Source organism: Engraulis encrasicolus, chromosome 18 (assembly GCF_034702125.1).
Source record: "Engraulis encrasicolus isolate BLACKSEA-1 chromosome 18, IST_EnEncr_1.0, whole genome shotgun sequence".
Classification (NCBI taxonomy): domain Eukaryota; kingdom Metazoa; phylum Chordata; class Actinopteri; order Clupeiformes; family Engraulidae; genus Engraulis; species Engraulis encrasicolus.
The window spans coordinates 780,536-806,222 of record NC_085874.1 but is presented as its reverse complement, the minus strand read 5'-3'; the positions used below and the strand labels follow the sequence as shown (position 1 = coordinate 806,222).

Below are 25,687 nucleotides of genomic sequence, written 5' to 3'. Positions count from 1 at the left end.
CACTGCATGGGGACCCTTTCAGGGTGATCTTATCCCAGGCCCAGTCGAAGTACACACAAACATGCACCTCATAAATGCACACCACCCAGGCAAGATATATTTCAGGAGCTGATGATATGATTGTAATTACAATTTGTATCCAAGTCAGACATGACCATTTTATTTTGACTCAATAGGAGGCGACGCTCTCAACAAGCGAGTTTACAATGCATTAAGTAAGTCATGAGTACGGATGGATAGAAGTAATGATGGGTTTCATGCTTGGAACAAAACCCCTGATTCCATGACATCACAGCTAAGCTGACAAAGCTTTATTTAATTTAAAAAAACAGACTAATTTCACATGGACAAAACACAAGGACCCAATACGACATGTGAATATCTTTTGAAGCTCACTTGGCAAACTTCAGTTTCAGTCTCTCAGCAAGGGGCAAGGGGCTTTCAATGGAGACCACGGAGTCATCGATCTCACTCGGTGCAGCAGAAGTCGAAGGAGAGGATGGGGCGGACAGACAGAGATCTATTACTTCCGTCGCCTCAGCTCTCTCAGTCCTCTGCGGCAGGCACTCGGGCAGACGAGGCGATAAGCCCACAGCCGCATCTGATCTGGGTACAGCCAAGGTCGTTGCTGTGGTGATTGGCATCAATAAAGTGGCAGTGGTTGGCAGCGGTGGCTGTGGTGGTGTCTGCTTTGGCTGGGTGCCAGCTCCTACTGCTCTCCTGGAGGCCACAGCAGGGAAGGCCTTCTGACCTTTGGGGTAGATGGCATTGGGATAGACGGATTTAGGTCTGGGTTTGAACTTGGCTTTGCTGGCCTTGCTGACCGATCGCTGCCCCCTGGGCTGATTCTCCACGTCGCTGTCATCGCTCGAGTACACCAAGCCCACACACACACTGGGCTTGGAGGGCTTGCGAGGCTTTGGGTTAACTTTTGGGTTTGGGTTCAGCTCTGGTACTGGCTTGGGGTTTGGCCTTGGCCTTGGCTCTGGTGCTGGGTCTGGGTTTTGGGTTTGCCTGATAGGTGCTGGTGCTGGGTCTAGGTCTGGCTCTGCGTCTCTGGGTAGTGTTGGGCTGGAAGGGTCCTCAGCCTCGGCCTGCTGCTGCAGAAGAGCAGGGGCATATGCTTTACTAGTCTTGACAAATTTGTATTTGACTGGTGGGTTTGCGCTCTCTAAATTGGGTTGTTTTGCTTTGTTTGTGGCTGTGGAAATTGTCACAACGGCTGTTTTTGAGACAACTTGAGATGAAATTCTAGATTCTAGACTATTTACAGGTTCCTGCGCTACATTTCTGAGCGGTTGGAACTTTCCGGACTGAACCATTGGACCACTGGGGCCCTTTACTGGTTTTTGAGATTCATTCATCATGAGTGGTTGAGGATTTTTATGTAGGGTCTTTGACAGTGGTTGCGACTGTGGTTCAACAACAGATAACAATTCCTTCTCATGTCTCGAGCGTCCAGTGTCAAATTTTGCATTTATTACGGCGGAATCCTCTCCCTCAACAGGAGCAGACTTGACCTCTGACCTCCCTGTTGTTGTGACGGCAGGCGGTTCAGACGCACTTATGGACCTCACTGCCGCGTTCCTCATGAGAACCCTCTCCCTTAGTGAACACAGTTCCGTTTCGGCCAAGGGTTCAGATTCGGTTCTATTCCTGCTTTTGATCACAGGAATGACCGGCGATCTGTCACCTAAGGTCAGTACGGAACCGTCCAATGCTACAGAGGCTTGGGGGCTGGTTCCTGCTCCTGGCGCCTGAGAGGGGGATGATGCGGTAAAGGAGCAGGCCTCCCAGTCAATGTCACTAAGGTGCAGCTTGTCCATGACGGTGGATGTGGAGAGAGGTGTGGTGGCCTGGAGGGCCTGGGAGGCAGAGGGGCCCGGCAGAGGAGACTGTGGAAGAGGCTTCTCAACCTCCACCACCTCTACCTTATTAGGCTTCTCCTCACCTGGTTGAATGTTGACCTCGTTCTCATCGCCATCTCGTTCTCCCACGGCAGCAGACATGTCTGGAAGGATCTCATCTCGGGGGAGCTTCTCGCCCGACTGTATCGTTGCTGCAACTGCCGTAGCTGTAGTGGTAGTGGCACTCGTTGGCTTTTCGGCAGAGTGTTTTTTCAGCGTCATTCGAGAGAGGAGGTCTGAGACGTCGTCGTCGTCCTTGCATGCCATGTCTGTAGATTTCTCCTTCTTGTTCTTCGGTTTCTTTTCTGTAAGGAAATAAACAAAGGAAACTGTGGGTGAAAACATATTGGAGGGTGGGGGGGTGTCCCTTAAATAAATGTCTGAGCAACTGGGTTTTTTGGAGGGGGTAGTGTTTTCTGTGTGTGTGTGTGTGTGTGTGTGTGTGTGTGTGTGTGTGTGTGTGTGTGTGTGTGTGTGTGTGTGTGTGTGTGTGTGTGTGTGTGTGTGTGTGTGTGTGGTGGTAGTGGTGTGTAGCGTAGAGAGAGCCGAGAACAAGGCACAGGACAGGGACAGCTTAGTGACAGCAGCTCCTGTGTGTCACCTCCTGGTTATCAAAGCTTCAGGAGGTGAGCGAGAGCAGTGAGCAGCGACACAGCCGCTCTTTTGAAGTGTCTGGGGGGCCCCTAGAGGAAAACACTCTCCCCAGTAGTGTGGCACTGTCACCCTGCTCACACAGCTCTTTTGATGATGGAAACGGAAAGAGAGCAAACAGCAGATTTGTGAATTACAAGAGATTCTACCTTCATCACAATCAGAAAAACTGATTCTATGGTGACATAGTAACCAGTCTTTATAAGTCTTTTTTTAACGACCTATACAGAACACATCTGTCATTGCCAAAAGTGTGATGAATGTGATCAGATTCCATAGTGGCAAATGGCAGTCTACATTGAAAAACATATTCCTCACTGTAATATTTGTGAATATGATGAGAATCCACTGTGGCCCAGTAATCCAACTCTTCTGAAAATGTCTACACAGAAAATAATATGGTATAGAGTGCTGTAGGGAGAGAGCGAAACAGGAAGGCATTATGTTTACTTTTGAGTTTGTTTGTGTGGGCCTCTTCTCTCTCCTTGGCGTAGAGCTCTGCGATGAGTGGATAGGCCAGTCTGAAGAGAGCCTCCTCCTCCACAGTCCTCACCACCTCCTCCTCCTCGTGCCTCTCCACCTCTTGCTCCTCGGGGAACACGTAATGCGCTGGACACAAGGACACAAGCATTACATAAATAATGAACTTAATTCAATTGAGTTGAGTTAAGTTGAATTTCATTGGATTTTGAGTTGAATTTTCAATTTCATTTCATTTAATTTCAAGGACATACCGTAGCATCAATTCACAACAACTGACACAATGTAAAACTGACAAAACCAGTAAAATAAAAATGCAGGGAAGGTTTCGTATAGCACCGCTGTTTTTTTTACTATCACATGAAACAGAGAAGCAGACTGCTGAGAGCTCTCTATTCCCACTGGAAAGCTGCTACACTTGCACCTCCTTGTCAACCATGTATGTATGAAACCATCTGTGGACTGTATAAATAGCTCAAAGGCCACATTTACATGATGTTTTTAATTCCGAATTGTGAAGTGTTTAATTAATTGTGAAGTGCAGATTTACTTTAAATTAAATTAATTAATATAAATGTGTCATGTCACCGAGACTTATTTTCCAGTCGAAATTGTCCACTCACTGCTTCTTAAAGATCCCATGGCATGAAATTTTCACTCTGTGAGCTCTTTTGGCCTTAAAATGAGTCTCTATAGCCTCCTTAAGTCACCCCAGGGGCTAAAAATGTCGAAATGTGTTCACAGAGCACTACAGTATTTCCTCCATGCTTTGAAAAGAGCTAGTCCAATTGACGCAAAACTACGAGGCTCCTGGGATGACGTCATCCCAGGACGAGCTCATCTAAATTCCCCACGCCTTCTCTCCGCCACGCCCTCTGTCTCCACCCACTACCTGGATTACCCCACCCGCCTGGCCCCGAGCCCAATTCATTTGGAATAAACGCATAGGCCTACCATAAGACTGAAGAGATTAAAGCAGTGGATGTTCTAAACGACTGAAGTGGAGGTCTGGGTCATTACCAAGTCTTGCCGGTCCATCAGCAAGAACTACCCAACACCAACAAGTAAGTCAATTAGTCCCTAGTCGCGTGCTATTTATGGATGCCATGCCAGTGTATTAGCTATCTATGATAAGCTTACATCAGCTGTATTGCATTTAGCCATGAAGCCTGCGCTGTGGTACAATACCAAAATCCATGATACTAAGTCATACTGATTTAATTGGGAAATTTGACACTTGTCGTTTGACCAAATATCTTGCATGTGCAGTGCATAAAGCACTAAAGCAAGACTGTTGTTAGCATGTTGGCAAGCATGGTCTGTGGTCAGGACCATGGAGTCGGTTACATGGAACAGCGCGAGGAAATCAAATTCATAAATTTTAAGTCTTTGCTTCGATTTGACGACATCGTTTTTTGCAAGCCTTGGTTTCGATTTGGTTACCCTATTTTTTAAATCCCGAGTCGTGCAAAGTTTAGTTCCTGGCTGAGAAATGACTAGTTGATTTGATTTCCTCGCGCTGTTCCATGTAACCGACAAGTGTCTGACCACAGACCATGCTGGGGTACGCGCGATGTTCATGTGTCCGGTTTGAGTGTTTGCGCGGTAACAAACGTTGGCTGGCTACCCTCGAGAGCCAACACTCAAACCGCGACACCCTCGTTGGCTTTGGAGGAGCACAGTTTTGAGCTGTCATTCGTAGCCATCGTCACGTCGCCAGTTTATCAAATGCTCGGATTTCGAATGAGATGTGTTCTCTCTGCGTCTCGTTGAGTTTACCAATGCCATCAGGGAGAATTGACATACAGAGGTGGTAGCATCTACAGAAAAACTGGCAGTTATGAATGTAAGCTTACAATCACGAACAGTGTTACATCAGTGTTACAGTGATTGCATGCAGACTCTCGCTGCTAGCAATATATTTTGTGGTATCAGTACTGCACATTCATTGACCCACTGCCCTCTTGCAACTTGTGAAATAACCTCATCATAATGTTATGCCATGGATTTCTCCTATTTCTTCTGTGTGTCCACTTGAAATTGTGAACAAAGCTAGGATACCGGTATTAATGCAAACGTGTTGCTGTCTGTGCAGAACATGCATGATTGGGGGGGGGGGGGGGGGGTTGTGCATGTTGGTGCATTATGTATTTCTGAATCTCATTGAGTGTTGTTGTCTTCACAGGCCACCACCACATCAAGTGTGTACACGTTCAGAGATATGGGTCATGGATTCTGCCTGCCAGACAGACCGCATTGCCACCCAGACTACAGCCACACCAGTTATCCTTGAAGACATTGCCGCCCCAGTCATGGAGTAAATGTATGTTGCCTACTGTAGCTGCCACTTCCAATACTGTTGTGTAGCTTCAAAATGGTTACTTCCCTTTTCCCCTTGTTGTGTAACATTATGTTATTACATTACATTTCGTTATTACATTACATTTCGCTTTAGCAGACGGTTTCATTTATTCAAAGCGACTTACAGTTATTATTTGTCAGGGTAATGGTTACAGTCCCTGGAGCAATGTGGGGTTAGGTGCCTTGCTCAAGGGCACTTCAGCCATGGGTGGAGATGTAGGGAGAGGTCAGGGGGGATTCGAACCTGCAACCCCCAGATTGAAAGACCAACTCTCTAACCACTAGGCCATGGCTATTGTTATTCCACAATATTGTTACAGGACAAAACATTAACTGTATCAGGGTAAGGTGCAGTCATTGATTGGAATCAGAAATATGACAACACTATGACTATGTCTACTGAGCCACATCAGAAATGACAGTGACGGCCATTGTAATACTTGGGAAGATGACGGCATCTTATAGGCCTTCAACATTTTGTTTTACTGACAATTTTTTCCATGCCATTTCTGTCTGTTCTGACTCACTCACTCACTCACTTGTCTTGTATAGTTGGAGAGCCTTGTTGTGGATCATTGTTTTAAGCTGTGTGCAGTATTCTTCTAATGATTTAGCAATTCTCATCTACAGAAACTCAAGTAAAAGGAAGCAGAATGATGTTGCAAAGCTCAGCCCCACCACCAGACCTCAGAGCACCAGTCTTTTCATTCAGTCATCCTTAGAATTGCCACTAAGAATGGTGACTTTCACTTCATTAGAATGCTGCATGTGAGAAGATTGTTGTTCTTGAAAGTTGGTGCCTGAAATGTCATTATTTAGCAGGGCTTGTCCTGCTTTAAATGGCAAGAAACGTCTATCATCATAGTTCTTTCCACTATCTAAACTCCTGTCCTCCCTTCTGATGACATTGCAAAATACTGTATCTTTGATGATAGATGTTTTATTTCAATATCTCGCAAAAGCACAATTCAAAGGTCATTTTCTCATTTGCAATCGGGATGGGGAAAAGTCCCCCAAAAGTTGTTGTGCCTAGGCTGACAGCATAACAGGGAACCTGTGTTATTTTCTCCATGGATGGTGGGAATCAGGCCACAAGCCACATGTGGTGGACATGAGTTTGGATAATGGAGTGGATCCCTTGGACTAGGCCCCCTGAAAACACAATGTTTTTCTGTGAATTTAATTTCTATATTTGCTTTACCAGAAAATGTATAATTTACACACACACGGGGTTGCGGATGATACTTGACTTGATGAAATTATAACTATTATGAACTATACAATTCATGGCAATTGTATAAAATGGCTTTTGCTGTATCTTGGAGCTCTTCAAATCCTTTCCAATGACTTATCAGTGGGACAGTGTTCACACATATTCTGTTGTACTTACAGACGGCTATCCACAATGGAAATACAAACCAACTACCGGCCCTACGGCTACCTGCAGGAGGTCTACCTTTCTTCAAAATCGCAAGACCAAGAAGGGATAGTGCATCAACCATCAAAAGCTTATGGCAACCTTTGTATTGGTAAGATTTCAAAAGAATTCATTTCAACTCATTTTGGACATAACATTTTTACTGGTGTTACTTCAATATCACGTTAAATCCATAAAATAAGAGAATTAGAATTCAAAACAATGTCTTTTTTTCTGTATGTTTTTTTGTGTTAAGGTTATGTTCATGTCCTGGTGGACCTCATTCTGGACAAGGTCTTTGGGAACCCTGCGACACACTACGGCAATGTTGGCGTTGGTGCCGTTCACAGACGAGCCAGCCAGATAAAGAGGGGCCTTGTGTTGAGGTTCTCGTGTACTGCAGTCTGAATCCCCGGTGTAGTGTCCTTCGTCATCAAGGAACTCAGCATGGATATGCAAGACAACACAGGAATCACTGTTGGACAAATACTTGAAGCGGCTGAAAAAAATAGAAAAGACAGTTGCAGAGATTGTTAGTGCCGATATTCTTTCACTACAATATTTGTCTTCCATAAATATCCCCATGTTCCTATGGAATACTCTTGATGCTGTCATAAATAAATATTCACACTGTCTTACACTGTCTGCATAATTGAATTAACAGCATATGTGGGTGTGTGTGATCCTGAAATATATTATTGATTACGATTACACTTAACTTATCTGACACTTTCATTTATTCAAAGCGACGTACAGTACAACTATTACTTTTCAGGGTATTGGTTACAGTCCCAATGTGTGGTTAGGTGCCTTGCTAAAGGGTACTTCAGCCTGGACGGAGAGGTCAGGGGGGATTTGAATCAGCAACTCCTAGAATGAAAGACCAACTCTCTAACCACTAGGCCAGTGTCTCCCAACTTCTTGTTGTCCTGCATACCCCCTAAGCAATTTTGTCACATGATGAGTACCCCTTCACTCATGCTCTATGTCTGTTCCTTTATCCCAGTGTGTCTACACTCCATACATTTGTTATTATTACATTTTTCCAAGTACCCCCTGAGGTGTGCTCGCGTACACCTAATGGTACACGTACCCCTGGTTGGGAAACACTGCACTAGGCCACGGGTGCCCCCCGAGTAGTATAGGCCTACAAGTAGTTACTCACTATTACTTGTATAAATTGAAGCAAGTGTGAATCTTGGCTCTCCCAGCACATCTCCTATTCTACAAAGATTAGATATGGTAAATGTTTCATCTTATTCATAGGTCTCTCTTTTTGTGGGCATTGACCATTGTATCCGTTTCCACGCTAGCATGCAAACTTATTTCCAAAAAATAATGCAGTTTTATGGTCGTGTTTTGGTTCCTCGGGTAAACATAGGATGAGGCATACATTTCACAATGGAAAACTTTGGTGGCAACTCATGGGTAAAGGTAAGCTGGATCATTTCACTAATGCACACAAGCCAGAATACATGGAAAAGGGGACTATTTTCCAGAGCAGACTGGTGTTTACAGCTACTGTAGTGGCGATCACATGCGGGATAAGCATCATCCGAAACGGAACGATGTTTGAAGGGGGTAAAGTTAAACAGTCTAGGCCTACTATAAGGCTCTGAAAATTGCCCGCCTCGTTCAATAATAACACATTGATTTTACAGGTATTGGTGTAGTTAGCATATCGTAACATGTTAGAAATGAAGGACGTAGGCACATAGTTCAACATAGAACTATCCATCCATTCCACACTGAGAAAGTTGCCGGGTTTAGATAATGTGGAGTCGCGATGCCAGTAACATGCACACACAGCAAATTAGGTTTTCTAGACTACTTATAGGCATACTGTATGCTAAATAAAAAAGAATGTTGTTTGTTTTTGATGTTCACTTGCGAGCAAGGACGTCTAGATGCAAAATATTGCTGCTATAATAATTCCAGCCAGTCACTGGCTACCAAAAGGGCTTTCGGACCTACCCAACAAATGAAATTCCAGATATAACATTTCAAACTCACCCTTCTGAGACGTCCTGCGCTGAAGTCCTTGAGCAGGTAGCTCCCTACGTGTTTCATCTTCGGGTCAAAAGCGTCAATTCATCCAGTTGCTTGTGCCGATGCGAAATGCTACAGCTACTAGTTAGCAGCTAACAAACAAACACACCCTCGTCGCCACCACCCACAGGAGCTTGGTCCCGTCCCCACTCATCCACGGGACACACCCCTCCCCTCCCTCCCACTCCCCCCTGCAAACTGACGCACTGGAGAAAGCACTGAAATGGGTCTTTCTCCAAAGACGCCAAAATAGCGCATTTCGGCTTTATTTTGAGAAAGCCTGCGGATATAACATCCTGACACCCCCCGAAAGCCAATACAAAGCACCACAGGACCATGCCATGGGATCTTTAACTCAGTAGTATTAGTTATACCCCTGTTGATTTCACAACCATGTATACATACATACACACAGGCCATCATGCACTGAACCTGTTTTAAAAAACAAAACAAACAACACACACACACACACACACACACACACACACACACACACACACACACACACACACACACACACACACACACACACACACACACACACACACACACACACACACACACACACACACACACACACACACACTTGTCCATTCAGGCCTTTTTACAATCACCTAAACTAGACAGCCTCACCAGACAGGCTGTGTGGTGTGGTGTGGTGTGGTGTAGTGTGATGGGGTAGTAAGTCCAGTGCCGGTGGCGTAGAGTTAAGAGGAAGCAGCTTTAGCACCTCCGAGACTGATGCGACTCATCTGTCACCTTTGGTGGCCCTCACGCTCGCGTCACGCCCAGCCTGAACCTCACAATGAGACACTAACAGGCTGCAGAGTGACAACCTGCCACGTTTACGAGACTTGGCCAGGCCGACAAGGGGACAACAAACTTCCACGAGGGCCTACGCGGGAGATTTACCACTAGAAGTAGCATTGAATCAAAGGATTATCAAGTCAGTCAGAGAAAGTTGTGAATCAACATTAGGCCAGTGCTCTGCGGTGTTTCCAACAGAATATGTATTAGTCAAGGTGGGTGGGAGTTTAGCCATTTAGCAATCAGAGACGTGATTACTATCACTGAAAAAGCTGTTTTGTACAATTCCTTTCGTCCAAAGTCTGATATGAAATACCCAGTTTTCATGTTCATCTGTTTTTTCATGTTTTCAGGGGACTGACTGTAAAGCAAGGTGGCCGCCTTAACTATAAAGTGCTGGGGAAACCCTGCCCTGTGTTTCGCCTCACCTGGCTTCTTCCAGATGACTTCAAAGCAGGAGATTCCGTTTCTCACTCTTGGCTTGTATATACTACAGGAGGTGACATAAGAGGAAATTACTGACCAATGCAATTGGAGAGGGACTTAAAAGGAGAATCCTCCAAGCCAATTTCAACATGCAGTTATACTAGCAGTTCATATGCAGTTCAAACTAGCCTTGTCTTGTCAGTACCCAACAACACAGTACTTTTTTTGTTCAGTCCGTCCCGAGACCAAGACCGGTCATGGTTTGCTTACATTTTTTTAATACTCCACATATCATCACAGACACCTCGCACAGCAATCACTTTAGGGATGATGTCTGGAGTATGTTAACACACTTTCTTGAAAAATGTAAACAAACCATGCCTCCATTAGAATGGCCAGGATATTGGAGAAAGAAAAAAAAAAGGATAATTGTTGGGTACTGAGTCGAGGGAAGCATGAGCAATACAACTGCATGTTGAAATTGGTAGAAATGTTTCTTTAATTCCCCTTTCAAACCAGAATACAGCAGTGCATTTTTCTTAAATTACAGAATAAATTACGTGTACATAAAATTACAGAATTAACGCACGAGTATGAACGGATGCATGCTGATGTGTAGTACAGTAAAAACATAACAGGAGATAGGATAGCAGGATTTTTCAATATGAAAGCCATACAGACCGAATAGGCTGCATCTGAACAACTGTGTCCCTGCCGTGCTGCTTGTTGACCAGTTCAGTGTAGGTCATCAGGGGTAGGAGCTTCTCACTGGTGTATTCCTTTGGCCACTCCATTTTATCAAAGGCATAATTCTACGAATAAAACATTAATGTGTTAGATTAGATTAGATTCAAATTAATTTGCATTACTCAAATATGAACACAGGGCAATGACGTGCAGTTTGACCTAGGGCTGCACAATTATGGAAAAAATCATAATCACGATTATTTTGGTCAAAATCATAATCACGATTATTAATCACGATTATTGAGTTTTGCAGATTTTTTTAAAAATTATAACAAGACGAAATATAACCAAGAATGAATTACATACGGGATGAGTAAAATAAAATGAATTGTAATAATTATGAAAAGGCAATAGCATAAAAGTTAAGTGGACAGATTTCTGGCCAGAAACACCAGCCTGTCAGTATGTTCTGGCTTCAAGGACCCTCTCAAAAGTAGGTCACTATTGCCACGATTAAATCACGATTAAATTCATGAGTTCGATTTCACTATTTTATCACGATTTTGATTATTTTTCGATTAATTGTGCAGCCCTAGTTTGACATCTAATCAATCAGAAGTGTGAATAGCAGAAGTGCAATATGTTACAGAATAAATACAGTTTGAATGGATCAGTATATCAGCATAGCAGTATAAATCAGTATTTATAGAGTGAATGCCGTTGTACAACTACGACAAGTAAGGTGGTTTATGAGTAAATAAGGAGTATGTATATATAAAATACGGTGTGCAATAGTTCTATGCAGTTTATATACAAGAAGTTTGTAAGTTTTAAGTTTCCATTTGCAGAAATATACTGTACCTGCATGGACAAGAGATTTGGTTTTCTTCTGCGGAGAGGTTCAATAGGTTTATCCTTGCTGACCAGAAATTCATCAATGATCTGAAATGTAAAAATTAACACTTTTTCCTTTTTTCTTCTTCTTCTTACTTCTTTTTGTTTATCCTTTAATTTTACTGCTACAGCTTGGAATTAAAAGTATGCTTACCTCAGTAAAAGGGAAGCTTTCGCAAGCCAACGTTTTCCTTTATGAAGAATTTAAGATTTAAGAGCAATTAGTATAACTTACCAACAACTCTGAAATGAAATACTAATTCTTCACATAATTTTTCAGAGATAAAATAACAATAATGGCTAGTGCACAACACTTTGGGCAGTAACTATGTTATAAACAAAAAAAGGACTTACTTTACATCACAACAACCATAAACAAGAGATGACTTTACAACAGAAAACCTATGATGCATAAACATGTCCATACTTCCTGACAGTGGTCTCAGTGGCGTTGGCTTGGCGTAGGCGCTCAGAGCAATGCCAGTCACATGGGCACTGCAGGTCATAGTCCTGGGGCTGGCAGAAGTGGGCGCTGCCACACCACACACATCCGTTGCGTTCATGGGCCTTCTCTGAGCCTGGGGAAGCATGAGCAAATACTGTCATTCTACGGATGTTAAAGCAACATGAAATGTCTGTTTGTCTGTCTATAACAAAGCAATGACATTTCAACTAAACAACAAAAGGATATTTGTGATTTGAAAAATATGAATGTAGTAATATTATTTGAAAATAAAGTGCCTGGAAAGTCCAGCATTCACGAAAGCCATTTGCTCTTGTCTTCAGGACCGTCATTATTCTGAGTAAAATTGCTATTTCAAAGAGACTTTGTATTTATTCTGTCCATGTGAAATCGTTGTGCTTGTACCCAACAGCAGTTTAGAGACTTAATACAAGGGTAATAAGGTCTGATTTTTTTGTTTGAAAACACACTAAACCAAACACACCGGCCTTGTCCTCTCTCTCCTCTTCTTCTTTTCTCATATCTCTTGTGGCTTTGCCAGCTGCTTGTTTCTGTCGTGAATCTATAGTTTGTTTACATTTATGCACTGGCAATATGTCCGCCACATCCCAGAATGCAATGCGTGTCCGAGCCCTATTTTCTCCTGGGTGATTTTAAAGATGTACTGTGTAAGATGGTGGCCAGACTAGGTATTGCAACTATGTTGCTCATTGAAATTGTGCTGTCTACTGCCTATTTCTGGGAATTAAAAATGGCAGACGATGGAGAAGATCCCCCTTGTCATGGATGAAAAGTGCAATTTTCCCAGTCATAATGAATAGTTAGAAATTGATGGTGGTGGTAGGTATTCATGAAAAATATTTGTGAATGGGCAGCGTGAATTCTGGAAATAAACTACTAAAATATAACACAGAGCACCTTTAAAGGGCAAGGAAACAACACACATGGCCATTATGCCCGCGGCAGGGTTCTCACTCTAATTCAGATATAAAATTCCATGATTTTCCATGAATTTCCAGACCCAAAAAACTGAATTTCCATGACCACTTCTGTGAAAAGAAGTGACGTTTAACAGTTTTAAAAAGTGTAAAAAGAAAAACTGAAGATTATCTTCACCAGAGCCGACGCAGAGCCACCGCCAGACTTAGGTGGGCTCATTGCATTCTAGAATATTGCACATAACAGTGTGAAACCAAACTGTCTCTGGTGAAGCGTTCTATTATAACCAGTAAGAAACAATGTTATACACCAAACAAAAATGTTTTGCTTCTACACAACTGTTAAGAAAAATTCCATGATATTCCATGACTGTGCATGCAAAATGGTAAAATTCCATGACTTTTAATGACTGGAAAAACTTTTTATGAAATTCCATGATGTTCCAGAAATTCCATGACTGGTGGGAAGCCTGCCACAGTCCAGACAACACTCATTATTATAATGAGGCCGGTGAAGTGTGTCTGTCCAAGTTGAGAGCCCTTTAGTCCTATGGGCTTCTAACCTACATGTCAAATTCTGGCTGATAAGAGAAGTCACCAAGGAGGAAGCTCCATGGCAACAACATGGACGCACCTCGTCTGGCGCGTAGGTGGCGACGTCAGACCCTCCTGTGAAATGGCCTTAATCAACTGCCGCATGTGTGTGTAGGCCCTAATCTGTGAAAATCCCGACGACCCCCGCGCCCCCCACGCCCAGCCCCCAACCACAAGCCCTTGCCGCACACCCCAGCCCTGTAACTTGACACTTGAGCCACACTTTCACCTGGATGACGACAAACAGGACAGTGGGGGACTTTCTTAACAACCTTCTCCTGCTCTGGAGCACCGGCATTCTTCCACTCTGTGAACCTGAGAAGAGTGAAGAAAAAGTACAATGTATGCATTACTTATTACAATAAATAAACAATTCTTTTTAAAAATAATTCTTTTTTAACGATGGCACCCGCTCTCCCCCTCCATTCAAATATAAGGACCACCATGCACGTTAAATAGGGGAGCTTTATTCAGTTTTCGCTCTAAATACTCTTTTCAAGCCTTGTTCAAGTCTTTATAAATGACTTACTTCTGCAAAAGGCTCTGTCCTTTAAGGCTGTGTATCAGTTTCAGGACCATTTCCTTTCCAACCCCAGGCACGCCCTTTCAAATACAAACAAAGAAACAAACAAACAGACAAGCAAACAAAAACACAACAGTTGCTCATTATTTGAAGAGCTTTGTCACAAAATGACTTACCGGTCATTTAATATGTATTTTGGAACATTTTGGGAAATTGTCATTATTTTGTATTGGGCATTGCATTGCAAAATGCATCTTATATACATTAAAAAAGTAAGTCAAAATATTGGTGAGAATTCACACACAGATGAAATTCATTCATTTCAAACAATACAATGCAAAAGTCAAAACATGGCATATTAAGTCATTTTGCCAAAAAACTCTACATTCACTTATTAGATCACAGACAGCACAAAAGGCAAAGTCAAGTGCACAAGCATACACATTCACATATTATTAATATTGAGTGCACAACATGGTATGATCTATCCTTAGCAGGATGCTGTTAGTTTTTAGTTTGGAGAATACGGTGCGCTCTTACTCCAGGAAAACAGGCCAGCTTTTGGCTGCTCTTTGGTCCAAGGTTTGCAGATCACAGGAAAACACTTTTTCTTGACCAAGGCACTCCTATTATTAAAATATCTATGATTAAAAGCACTACATTGGACTAGTGAGAAACAAAGCCCAAGTGTAGTTGTGCAGGGCCTTCTTGCATGGCCTTTGTTTTTCACCAGTTCATTGTAGGACTTAAATAAAGACATTTTATTGGACATTTTCATCGGAATGCATAGGTCAAGAACACCCCCCCCCCTCCCTTTTCCAGGATGCAGTTACCTTGGGGATGTAGTCACAGCCAAGGAACACCGCCATCCCCACCAGAGTCTCTCGGGACAGATGGAGATCCTCTTCCACTCTGGACATTTTGTAGCATTCCACCTGAGGATCCTAAAGCCAGAGGGGTATACTAAGAAGCTGGTTCAGGAGTAAACCGAGTTAAGAGGTAAATCATCTAATATAAGAGCCTGTAGCCCAGGCTCTTCTATTAGATGATTTACCTACTAACTTCACCTGGTTTACTGAACCAGCTTCTTAGTATAGGCCCCATAGAGCAGCGGTTCCCAAACTTTTTTGTCTCGGGGACCCCCTAAACCTCTTAGTTGTGCCATGAGTACCCCCTAATTCATGTTTTATATCGCTTTCTCTGTCCTGATGTGACTGCTCCATACATTTGTTATAATAATAACATCTTTCCAAGTACCCCCTGCAGTGTGCTCGCGTACCCCTAGTGGTACACGTACCCCTGGTTGGGAAACACTGCTATAGAGAACAGAAACACTCAAACGCTACAGTATCCCGTAAGATTCCCTTCAAATCGTTTGTATTGGTGGGTCCTGAGGAAGGTCTTTGAGACTAAACACTTGGCAATAAATATATATATATAGTGCAGACATTCTGCTTCATTTTCATTGGCACCATTTTGATGTGGGTGCAGTGTTACCCACTGAAATATGCATGTTAAAAATGTGTCCAAAAATTAGTAACGTAGTAATGCAGTATTTTATATTTAACCCATTGTGTCCTGGAGCGACATATATGCGTTGCATTAAGTTTCTTGACATTTGTGCTGTTTCATTACAAATGTGGGTATGTTAGAGCTGAATGAACACATTCTGGTGCGAAATGAAGGATCTAGCTTTTAAATGAAACTTATTTCATGTTTTGATGTGCTCCGGAGGCTGAGATATTTAGGTTTTAATAGGGAGAGGACACCTTTTCCCAAAAAGAGCTTAGGCTATCTCAACAAGGTGATTCATATGTATAACAGGGTTCCCACTCTAATTCAGCTATAAAATTCCATGATTTCCCATGACTTTCCAGACCCAAAAAAAACGAATTTCCATGACCACTTCCGGAAAAAGAAATGAAGTTAAAATGTTTTAAAAAGTGTAAAAACTGAAGATTATCTTCACCGCCGAGCCACCGCCAGACTTAAAGGGACAGTTTGGTCAATTTCAACATGCAGTTGTAATGCTCACACTACCCTGGACTTGTCAGTGCCTGAGATTTTTTTTTCTTCTTCTTCAGCCGTTTCCGAGATCCTGGTCATTGTAATGGGGGCAGCTCTTTGTTTACATTTCAAAAAAACATTTTTATTTATTCCCAAAAACATCCAAAAGGTTATAAAACATCAGCAGACAACTAGCAAACAGCAGTACCTTTTGGGAAAATATTTGGAGTTGGCCTATGTTTCATTTTTTAAAAATGTAAACAAACGCTGCCCCCATTAGAATTGCTCATATCTCGGAAAGGGCTGAGCCGAAAAATGTGGCATCACCAGGTACTGACAAGTCAAGGGTAGCGTGAGCAATACAACTGCATGTTGAAATTGACCAAACTGTCCCTTTAAGTGGGCTCATTGCATTCTAGAATGTTGCAGATTACAACACGAAACCAAACGGTCTCTGGCGAAGCGTTGTAGTATAACCAGTAAGAAACAATGTTATACACGAAACAAAAAACAGAAAATGCCATGATATTCCATGACTGTGCATGCAAAATGGAAAAATTCCATGACTTTCCATGACTGGAAAAACTTTCATGAAATTCCATGATATTCCAGAAATGTCATGACCCGTGGGAACCCTGGTATAAATCCATAACAAAAATCCTTGCAGATTCAGATAGCTGTTGACTAATTTGTGTGACAACAAAACAAACACCAGCCTTTGTGTTCATGTTGAAGTTCCTGTAGACGGTTCGAGCTCCATATAGGAAGGCGTCCCCATCGTTGGTGATACAGCCGTCCACGAAGCCGTGAAGATCCAGGAAGGCACACATAGCCTCAGCCTCCCCAGCAGCAGTCACCCATGGCACACCCAGGCAGTCCAGCATCGCAGCACACTGCACACAACACAACAGGACACAGGAGGTCACTTACTGCGAGGAACATGGGTGAGGATTAGAATGTACTGGCACATGATTATTGTTTGTAAAATTGCTTAAGTACTGAAAACAGGAAAACAGTAGTGTGATTGAATCTTGCCAGGACAACAGTAAATACTAAATAACATTTTGAGAAAGAAATCTCTTAAGATTCAAAAATATGAATAGCTGGACTAACAAGACAAAACTTTTCTGCTGAAAGGATGTCAAATCACATGACTGTTATTCCATTACCTACTTGATAGGCCTATGATGTGTATCGACTTCTATTTGACATAATAGTTTATTAAAGGGAAATGGTGTTGGTTGGTAATGCTTCATCTGCCAGAACATAAAGTGAAATTAAATAAAAAAAATAAATAAAAAAAACCATGGGTTAAGATGCAACAGAAGACAAACCTCTCGGAGAACAGCGTTAAAGCGCCCTCTACCGGTGTTTTTGGCTGGTTTGGCTTTGGGTGCTTTCTTCTGAAACCCTCCAAATCTCATCTCTGTTCGTTTACTCATTGTCTCTGCCTTGAGTTTAGGAGGTTCTCCTTCCATAACAAACAGCAGCTTCACTCCCATCAGTAGGAGTGACGACACGCGAAAAAACAGATTCCTGCGCAGGTAATGCAAGAGAAGACGTCGTCCACACTGTTATTGTTGTAGCATTGTCGTAGGGGCTATCACAGAAATAGGAAATGCTGTTAGCTGGTTATAATTAACTTGAGCCATTGTCATGCTTTGGTTATTGAAATGACTTACCGAAGATGTGGTTTGTGCACTTTACCCATCATTGCTTGAACATGCTGTGCTTCGCAAACCCACAAACTGAGGTCCACAGCGAGCGTCTTTCCAGTGAGGCTGTACAGAGACACAGACTCTCGGACTGGTTCCAGAATGGACCATAGTTCATGTACACCCATTTCTTAACAACACACGGAGATACAACAAACCTAAACGAAAAAGGGAACACGGGACAACTTTATTTACATTATGTCCAAGAGTTCCTCACGCAAAGCACAACGTCATTGTTCGCCGTAGTAAGAAAGTATCGCTCCAAATCACAGTGTAAACTCGTGTTCGTGTATTCATGTGTTAAGGCAGAAACATTTGCAAAATAGACACATCTGTTATGATGATCACAAAAGCAGAATCATAATGCAAAACATCGTTAAACTACAATATGCCTACAAAATCGTGTACTGTTTTTGCAAATTACCTTCATTTCAAATCCACCGCCGAGTAAACGAAAACAAAGTTGAATCGAAGGCAGTTGTGAGCGCTCGCGCCCCCTGTGGCGTGGCGTAGTGCATGATATTCTGTAGGCCTATTTTAATTATGGTCAATCAGTTGCTTGTTCCCTAGATGTTTTAGCCCATTATACCCAGTTTGCTGAAAGGAATAGTACTTCTGTACATTTTCAGACAGAACGGTAATGCAACAACACCATTACTAAGGGCACATCATTTTAAACTTTCGACCAGTTGGGTTTTAAAATATATATAATTTGCAACCACAGGGTGGCCCTCTTTAACCTACTCAGGCTCATTAGATCTTTTTTTCCCCTCACTCCTTCACTTTACCCAGCATGCCTTGGCTCTTTTGAGGATGCTGTAACACTGGCCTTAATGCTGTCTTTGGTCTGTCATCATATGGCCTTCTTAAAATATGACCTCTTACTGACTCATGGGTCACTGACAATGTGTGGTAATGTAGTACCATGATATTTAACCTATATTCATCTTGGTGAAGTATGGTCTTGATTGACTCATATCATGCTAACATTTTTTGCCACGTAGGTCTACAGTCTACTATAGGCTTATTAGGACATGGTACCATTTCCTATTACATACAGTAGGCCTAGTCAATGTTGACCTAAGATGCCTTTTAAAGCAAACATCAGGCTGGGGTGGGCCGTTGCCATAACATATCATGGCTTGTTTTAGGTGTTGTTTTTTGGTGTTTTCCAAGCACTTGCAGGGCAGTCATGGGTAAGTGGCTAGGCTTGTCAGCCTTTCAATTCTCATTGAAGGGGGTAGGTCTGCACACTGCCAATAAGCTCCAAAAAATAAGCATTATTATTTAAAAAGCCTGGATCTTCATCCTTGAACTGTCTGGTACCTTTGTCTGGCACCTGCAAAAAGTGTTTTTGGATGTGCGCACCCTACCCAAAACTACTGCCTTTTGATTCTCGGCACACCCAGTTAACTACAAGCATTCCCTCCCATCCTGCATGGTACTGTGACTATCGTCCCACCGCACTGATTCCTTTAGGGTAGGGGTGGGGAACCTTTTTCAGTCGAGGGGCCACTTCAAATTCATCCGAGGGCCGTAAAAGTCCTCCGAGGGCCGTACTATGAAGAACACAAACCAGGATTTCCCCCTGCTCTTATTTGAAGGCAGCCACCTTTCAACCACCCTCTCTGGGTCCCCTGCATATAGCTTAATTGTATTGCAAATGTATTTTCTAAGGTTCCTTCACAAAATATGTCATATTTCATGTGAAGCTGCATAACATTTAAATTATATCGGGGGCCGGATACGGATATATTGTCGGCCCTCGAGACAAAGGTTCCCCACCCCTGCTTAGGTGCTGCCCCCTTGCATGGGTGAGGCATAAATTATTTAACTGTGGTGTGCTGCGGTGTGCTGTGTGTCACGACAGTGGGACTTACCCAGAGGACATTCACTTGGAGAGCTGATGACGACTTCAAATGCTGCTAGCCTATCCCACCATGCCTTTCAGTAGTTCAATCATGCACAGACCCAAAACACTGACACTCTTGTCCCTCTTATGAGTAAAAGTTTTCGTTTCTTACCAGTGCTACCCCCTTCCCACCCGCAAATAAATAATAAACAAACAAAATAAACATGTGCACTATCTATAGCGCTTCATGACTATTTCGGGTGTCTCTTCGTAGGACACTTATCTCAAATGGCATAGTGTGGATGTATGTGTTCTCTACTGAAATAGCGGACCTTACTTTTTTCAAATGTGGATTTTTGGGCAGCATTAAACTTATTCTCTTGCCAGTATTACTCACCATATGTGAATTTTATACCACACACCTGTGTGCGTACTATCACCCCTGCTCTTACATCAAACACTGACCTAAAATGCCAGTTGGGTAGCATAATATACAGTATATCACGAAAGTGAATACACCCCTCACAGTTTTGCAGATTTTTGAGTATATCTTTTCATAGGAAAGCATTACAGAAATTTCACTTTGACACAATGATTAGTGACCTTTTAACAACATATTTAACCGCTTAAATTTCTTGTTCACTCAGAAAAAAACAAAATACAGCCATTCATGTTTGAACATGTACTCACAAAAGTGAGTACACCCCAGATTAAAATCTGATAGAGAAGAGGCTATGTTGGCTCGAATCGTCTCGAAATGAAACGAAATGAAAAGGGATGACAAGGGAGGTCATCAGTGTGCGTTTCAACCTTTCTTTGCATTGAACTTTTAAATTTTGAGTCTGCATCTGGCTTAAATAGATTGGTGTGAGATTTGAATGCAATCCTATGGAGAATATCATGATCTGCTTCAGTAGTCACAGTGCATGTTGACATGCATGTTTCTTTTACACTGTAAAATATTTCAAACTGAAATTTACAGCTAATTGATGGGGAATAATTGCCAGCAAATTGTTTTAAATTTACAACAAATTGCAGAAAAAAAACAGTTGCCAGCAAGTCGTTTAAAATTACAACACTGTTCCGTTTTCAAAACTACTCTGACCATGGCACATGTCCTGCCCCCTCATCCGCCCGCCTCCTCCCGCCTCCACCCCCGCTGCCCGCCTCCATGTCTGAGATGCCTTCAACATGGTATCGTCCCCATCCTCCACCATGACTGAGATAGCATGGTACCATAATGCCACTCTGCTCTAGGCATATACTTCTACAAGTTCGACCTTGCATGGGTGAGGCACAAATAATAAATCACTCAGCATAGTGTTGTCACAGTGACAGTGATAGTTTCCTCAAGAGGACTTTCATTTATCAAGTCATCTCAAAGGGGAATTCAAAAACAGTCACAATAAGGACTGTATGGAAATGCATTTGTCAAACCAATCAAGTGGTCTAAATTTAATATTATGCAAAAAAAAACACCATAAAACATGCTATGCTACAAGATGGCTCTCAAAAGATGAAACAACCCAACCAGTTAACCTGTCAGGCAGCGAACCAGTTAACCGGCCAGGTAGCCAACTGGCCTTGACAGACTGGCTGGTTGACTGGCCAGCTGCCTGTCCGATTCACTGGCTGCCTGGCTAAACCAGCCAGGCAGCCAGTCAACCGGACAGGCAGCCGGACAGTCAACCAGCCAGTCAACAAGCAAGGCAGCAAGCCAGTCAACTGACCAGGCGGACAGGCTGTCAGTCAACCTACCAGGCAGCTAGCTGGTCAACTGGCACTATGCTGTCAGCCACCTTGTCAACAAACCAACCACTCATCTAGTCGGCTAATCAATTGATTGCCAGTACCAGTGGGGCAAGTGAACCATGTGACCAGAGTAATCAGGCATTGGGCAGGTGCTGGCAATCATTGAATCACGGCATGAAAGTGATTAGTAATAAAGTGAGGCAAGGCACTAATTGACAGATTGGTTAGGTATAGAGTGTGACAACAGAGTAACAAGAGAGATCTGTATCAAAAAGCTAACAAGTTCCTAGAATGTTCCAATCATTGATGCTCCTGCTCTAGAACTACAGTTTAAAAACAGACTGGGCTCCTTCTGAGATAGTGTTTAAAAAAGTACAAGGATATTCTTAAATGGATTGGGTTTGGCCCTTGTTTAATGCACATATCAAAACTTCAGTTCCAAAAAGTTTTCATTGTGATCCATGTTTATAAGTAAACATTCCATATATATGTGGAATTGTCTACACAGTGGTTGGACAAAATAACTGAAACACCTGTCCTCTTAATGTGTGGGTCAGCCTGTTGGCCATTCTTCATTAATTGCACATTGCACCAGTAAGGTGAAGTTGAGTTGAATTGCTGGTGAAAAGTTATCAGCTAATTGTTGTAAAATTACAACAAATTTGCTGGCAAAAAAGTTGCCAGCTCATTGTTGTGAAATTAAAGCAAATTGCTGGTGAAAAGTTGCCAGCTAATTGAAGTAAAATTAAAGCAAATTGCTGGCAATAAAGAGTTGCCAGCTAATTGTTGTAAAATTACATCAAATTGCTAGCAACAAGTTGCCAGCTAATTGTTGCGTTCTTCCAACGCAAACACTGGAAACTTAACAACATACAGCCTTTGAAAATAATGGTCCTGGGCCTCTGCTTCCATTCCTTCTCATGGGATTTTGAGATATATTCTGTTGCCTAAGCCATCAAAAAGCCAAATTGAACCACAGGGGAGCTGCCACACCTGAGCATCGACTATGCTCTATGACCTGCCCATCGTCTGTATAAATGGACAAACCATCATTGGCCTCTCCCACGCCCTTTTAGCAGAGAGAAACCCGTTTTGAATTGCACTGAGCTGAAATTAGCGCACCTGGACGTCATTTACAATCAGCTGGCTCATGACCAAAGAAGGTAGATTGGATAAGCAGTATCACTCAATGGAAAATGCATTGGCCACAGTGTAGTAGTTGGGGGCAGTCGTGGCTCAGTGGTTAGAGCACTGGGTTGGCAACCCAAGGGTTCCCGGTTCAATGCCCGACCGGACTGCAGCTGAAGTGCCCTTGCGCAAGGCACCTAACCCCCACACAGCTCCCCGGGCGCCACTCAGCAGGCAGCCCACTGCTACAGACTACTGTGTGTACTTTAATGTGATTCACTAACCAAAATGGGAGGTAAATGCAGAGAAAGAATTTCCCCTAGGGGACCAAAATTGGCTCCAATTGGCTTCGTAGTATGAGGGTGTTGCTTTAATGCCATAAAGCTAATACATTTATGCTTAATGACATGGTGCACATGGTGCATGGTGCACATGTGTGCGATGCCATGATGGACAAAATTTGTACTCCACAAATTTGGTCGAAAGAGGATATCCGGTTGTCAGTGCTCAGTTTGTGGCCAAATTTACTGCAGCTGTTGGTCAGCATTAATTGCGGGGGATAATTAAGGACAGGTGACAAACATTCACTATTGCATCCTATGACCTGTTCCACACTTTACCATGCTTCCAATTTGACCATGGAAGAAGAAAATTGGACTCCCCTTGCTATCATTCCGTACTACTCTCCGATGATGTCTGTAAACCCTCCTATGTCTACCTCCTTGCTCATGACCAGGTGTGTGCGATTGAAGAGTTCAAATCAGTTCAAATCCTCTCCACCTCTATCAGGCCTGTATGCATGTTTTAAAAGCATCCAATCAGAATGTGACCTGAGCTCCATAATTTCTGCATGTGGCTTTGCATACATTTGCTGGTATACTGGTATAGTAAACTGGTATATACATCTTCTTGATGTAGAATTCTAATGTGAAATCACAACAATCTTTTACAGTGTAGGTGTATTTCAGATTGCCAATGCTGACAGCATTCATGCATCCCCAAACCATGTCAGTCCCACTACCATGCTTGGCTATTGAGAGGATACAGCTTTTTTGTAAAACTCACTTGTTTACCACCACACATGATTGACACCATCTAAAGCAAATTTGTTATCTAATACAGGGGGTCGCTAATACAGAGAGAGGTCACGTTGCATAATAAATGGCAAACCCACTGGTTAACAGCTAACCTAATTCCATAAATTGGTTAGCAACTCAATTCACTTGTATGGTTAACAAATGTATTTGGTCAAAAAATGGTCCAAAATGGGTCGCAGCAGAAAATGTTTGGGAATCACGGCCCTGGCCTACCCGTACTGCCCTTTCAGTGGTACCATCATTCATAGACCAAAGACACTAAAACCCCTATTAACTCTTACGACAAACATTGACCTAAAATGCCTTGGTGCCATCACGTCTGTTTTGGGTTTGCTTAACCCCTTAGCTCAGAGCCTATGAACCTTACTGTCACCAAAATTGTAATGGCTATGTCTTAATGTGTTACTTAAGGCTCTCAGTAATGTCATAGCAATGTTGTTATGATGTAGTTCAGTATTTTAAGCAAATAGTGAATAGGCCCGCCGGGATCCCATCTGCACCAAGAGGCTATGCATAGGCCTTCCCTGTACCCACACACTCACATGACTCTGATGAAGGGTCTCACTGCTGCCTGCATGAGCCTGTCATACCTCTTGGTGGTGTTACACAGCGCTAATGTCTTCTGTTGTTATGACGGATTCTAAATAGTTGACATGCCCATGGTCTTGCGCGCGCGCACACACACACACACACACACACACACACACACACACACACACACACACACACACACACACACACACACACACACACACACACACACACACACACACACACACACACTACTGGGGTCCAGACGACATGTGTGACTGCCCCGTCTCCAGCTGCAGATGCATTGGTGTGTCACCCACACATGATGTATTGCTGCTCAAACTGAGCATGTCCATTATAAATAGACTATTTATTGTGATTGTTGTGAATGTCACCCTAAAAATAGCGTAGTGGGGGCGCATGTGGTTTGCAGGTTCCAAACATGTTCCGGCTAGCAAGAGGAGTGGAGAGTGTTCAGATTACATCTAAAAGTGGACGAGATTTTTTTTGCCAGCTATGCAAGGGCGTCTTTTGAGAGTTTTGACTTATGACGGAAACATTCAACCTCTGACACAGAAGCCAAACTGACACCAAATAAAACTACAGTATATTATAACCTCTGTGCAGTGTCTGTGTCACCATACAGCCTTTTCGACTTGAGACAAAGCAGGCAAGACATAATGGCAATGAATAAATACTATTAAAGCACTACAGTATATGTAGGCTATACAGAATTTACAGCACTTCACTTCACTTGTATGACCACTGATTGTACTTCTGCTGCTATGTGTGTGTGTGTGTGTGTGTGTGTGTGTGTGTGTGTGTGTGTGTGTGTGTGTGTGTGTGTGTGTGTGTGTGTGTGTGTGTGTGTGTGTGTGTGTGTGTGTGTGTGTGTGTGTGTGTGTGTGTGTGTGTGTGTGTGTTGTACATGTCTATATCAGTATGTTAGTGTTTTGCACATGTGTAAATGGGTCAAATGGGCCAGCTATGTAAGCATTTGGTTGTCAACATTATTTTTACTCTATTTTGAATCGTCTGAGCCTTCTGTCTACCTTAATCTGTCTTTGGATTTTGGGCATTTCCACACAAAAGTTTTTGCTGCACCTTCATTTTTGTATGAAACCTAATCAAACTTCAAATTATATGAAGCAGACCAAGGCTTTCATGCATTCATATGAAAAAAATAAAAAAATGCATATTTTTTACAGTTAAAGTAGGCTAAGCGAAATAATCTGTTGCAAAATTTCATGTTGCACTGAAGGACATTCTCCAAAATAAATTATCCTTTTTTCATGAAATAAGCATGCATTTTCACTTGTTTTTCATCTCTATTGATCAAATTAGCTGTAGCAGAATTAGGATATAGCACATCAGTGGTACATTTATGTTCCATTTGAGCAGGATACCA

General features: G+C 42.6%; 1 protein-coding gene and 1 long non-coding RNA gene across 5 annotated transcripts; one reads left to right on the top strand and one right to left on the bottom strand.

Annotated features, from left to right (window-relative positions):
* Positions 1-296: 296 nt before the first annotated feature.
* LOC134468825 (flap endonuclease GEN homolog 1) lies at positions 297-24,475 on the bottom strand. Of its 4 annotated transcripts, none has more exons than XM_063222709.1 (14): positions 24,291-24,475; positions 17,887-18,077; positions 17,539-17,740; positions 16,921-17,097; positions 15,031-15,141; positions 14,204-14,277; positions 13,904-13,989; positions 12,107-12,257; positions 11,834-11,870; positions 11,647-11,727; positions 10,780-10,910; positions 10,101-10,162; positions 3,009-3,167; positions 297-2,212 (listed from the first exon to the last, which is right to left on the bottom strand). In XM_063222709.1, exons 2-14 carry the CDS (start codon positions 18,045-18,047, stop codon positions 393-395), a joined length of 3,252 nt encoding a protein of 1,083 aa, XP_063078779.1. In that variant the 5' UTR covers positions 18,048-18,077; positions 24,291-24,475; the 3' UTR covers positions 297-392. The 4 variants fall into 4 exon arrangements, with proteins under 4 accessions (XP_063078779.1, XP_063078782.1, XP_063078780.1 ...); XM_063222712.1 differs by lacking the exon at positions 24,291-24,475 and adding an exon at positions 19,800-19,960; XM_063222710.1 differs by lacking the exon at positions 24,291-24,475 and adding an exon at positions 18,344-18,399.
* On the top strand, positions 4,016-7,171 carry LOC134468826 (uncharacterized). Its single transcript, XR_010038904.1, has 4 exons — positions 4,016-4,102; positions 5,224-5,361; positions 6,792-6,928; positions 7,073-7,171. It is a non-coding gene; the product is annotated as an uncharacterized LOC134468826 (long non-coding RNA).
* Positions 24,476-25,687: the final 1,212 nt, after the last annotated feature.

Excerpts from the sequence above, each read along its gene's own strand:
- LOC134468825 (XM_063222709.1), bottom strand. The coding sequence starts at position 18,047 with ATGGGTGTACATGAACTATGGTCCATTCTGGAACCAGTCCGAGAGTCT. Across the intron at positions 13,990-14,203 it reads GGACAGAGCCTTTTGCAGAA|GTTCACAGAGTGGAAGAATG; the intron begins GTAAGTCATTTA and ends CACTCTTCTCAG. Across the intron at positions 11,728-11,833 it reads AAAGCTTCCCTTTTACTGAG|ATCATTGATGAATTTCTGGT; the intron begins GTAAGCATACTT and ends TTTACATTTCAG.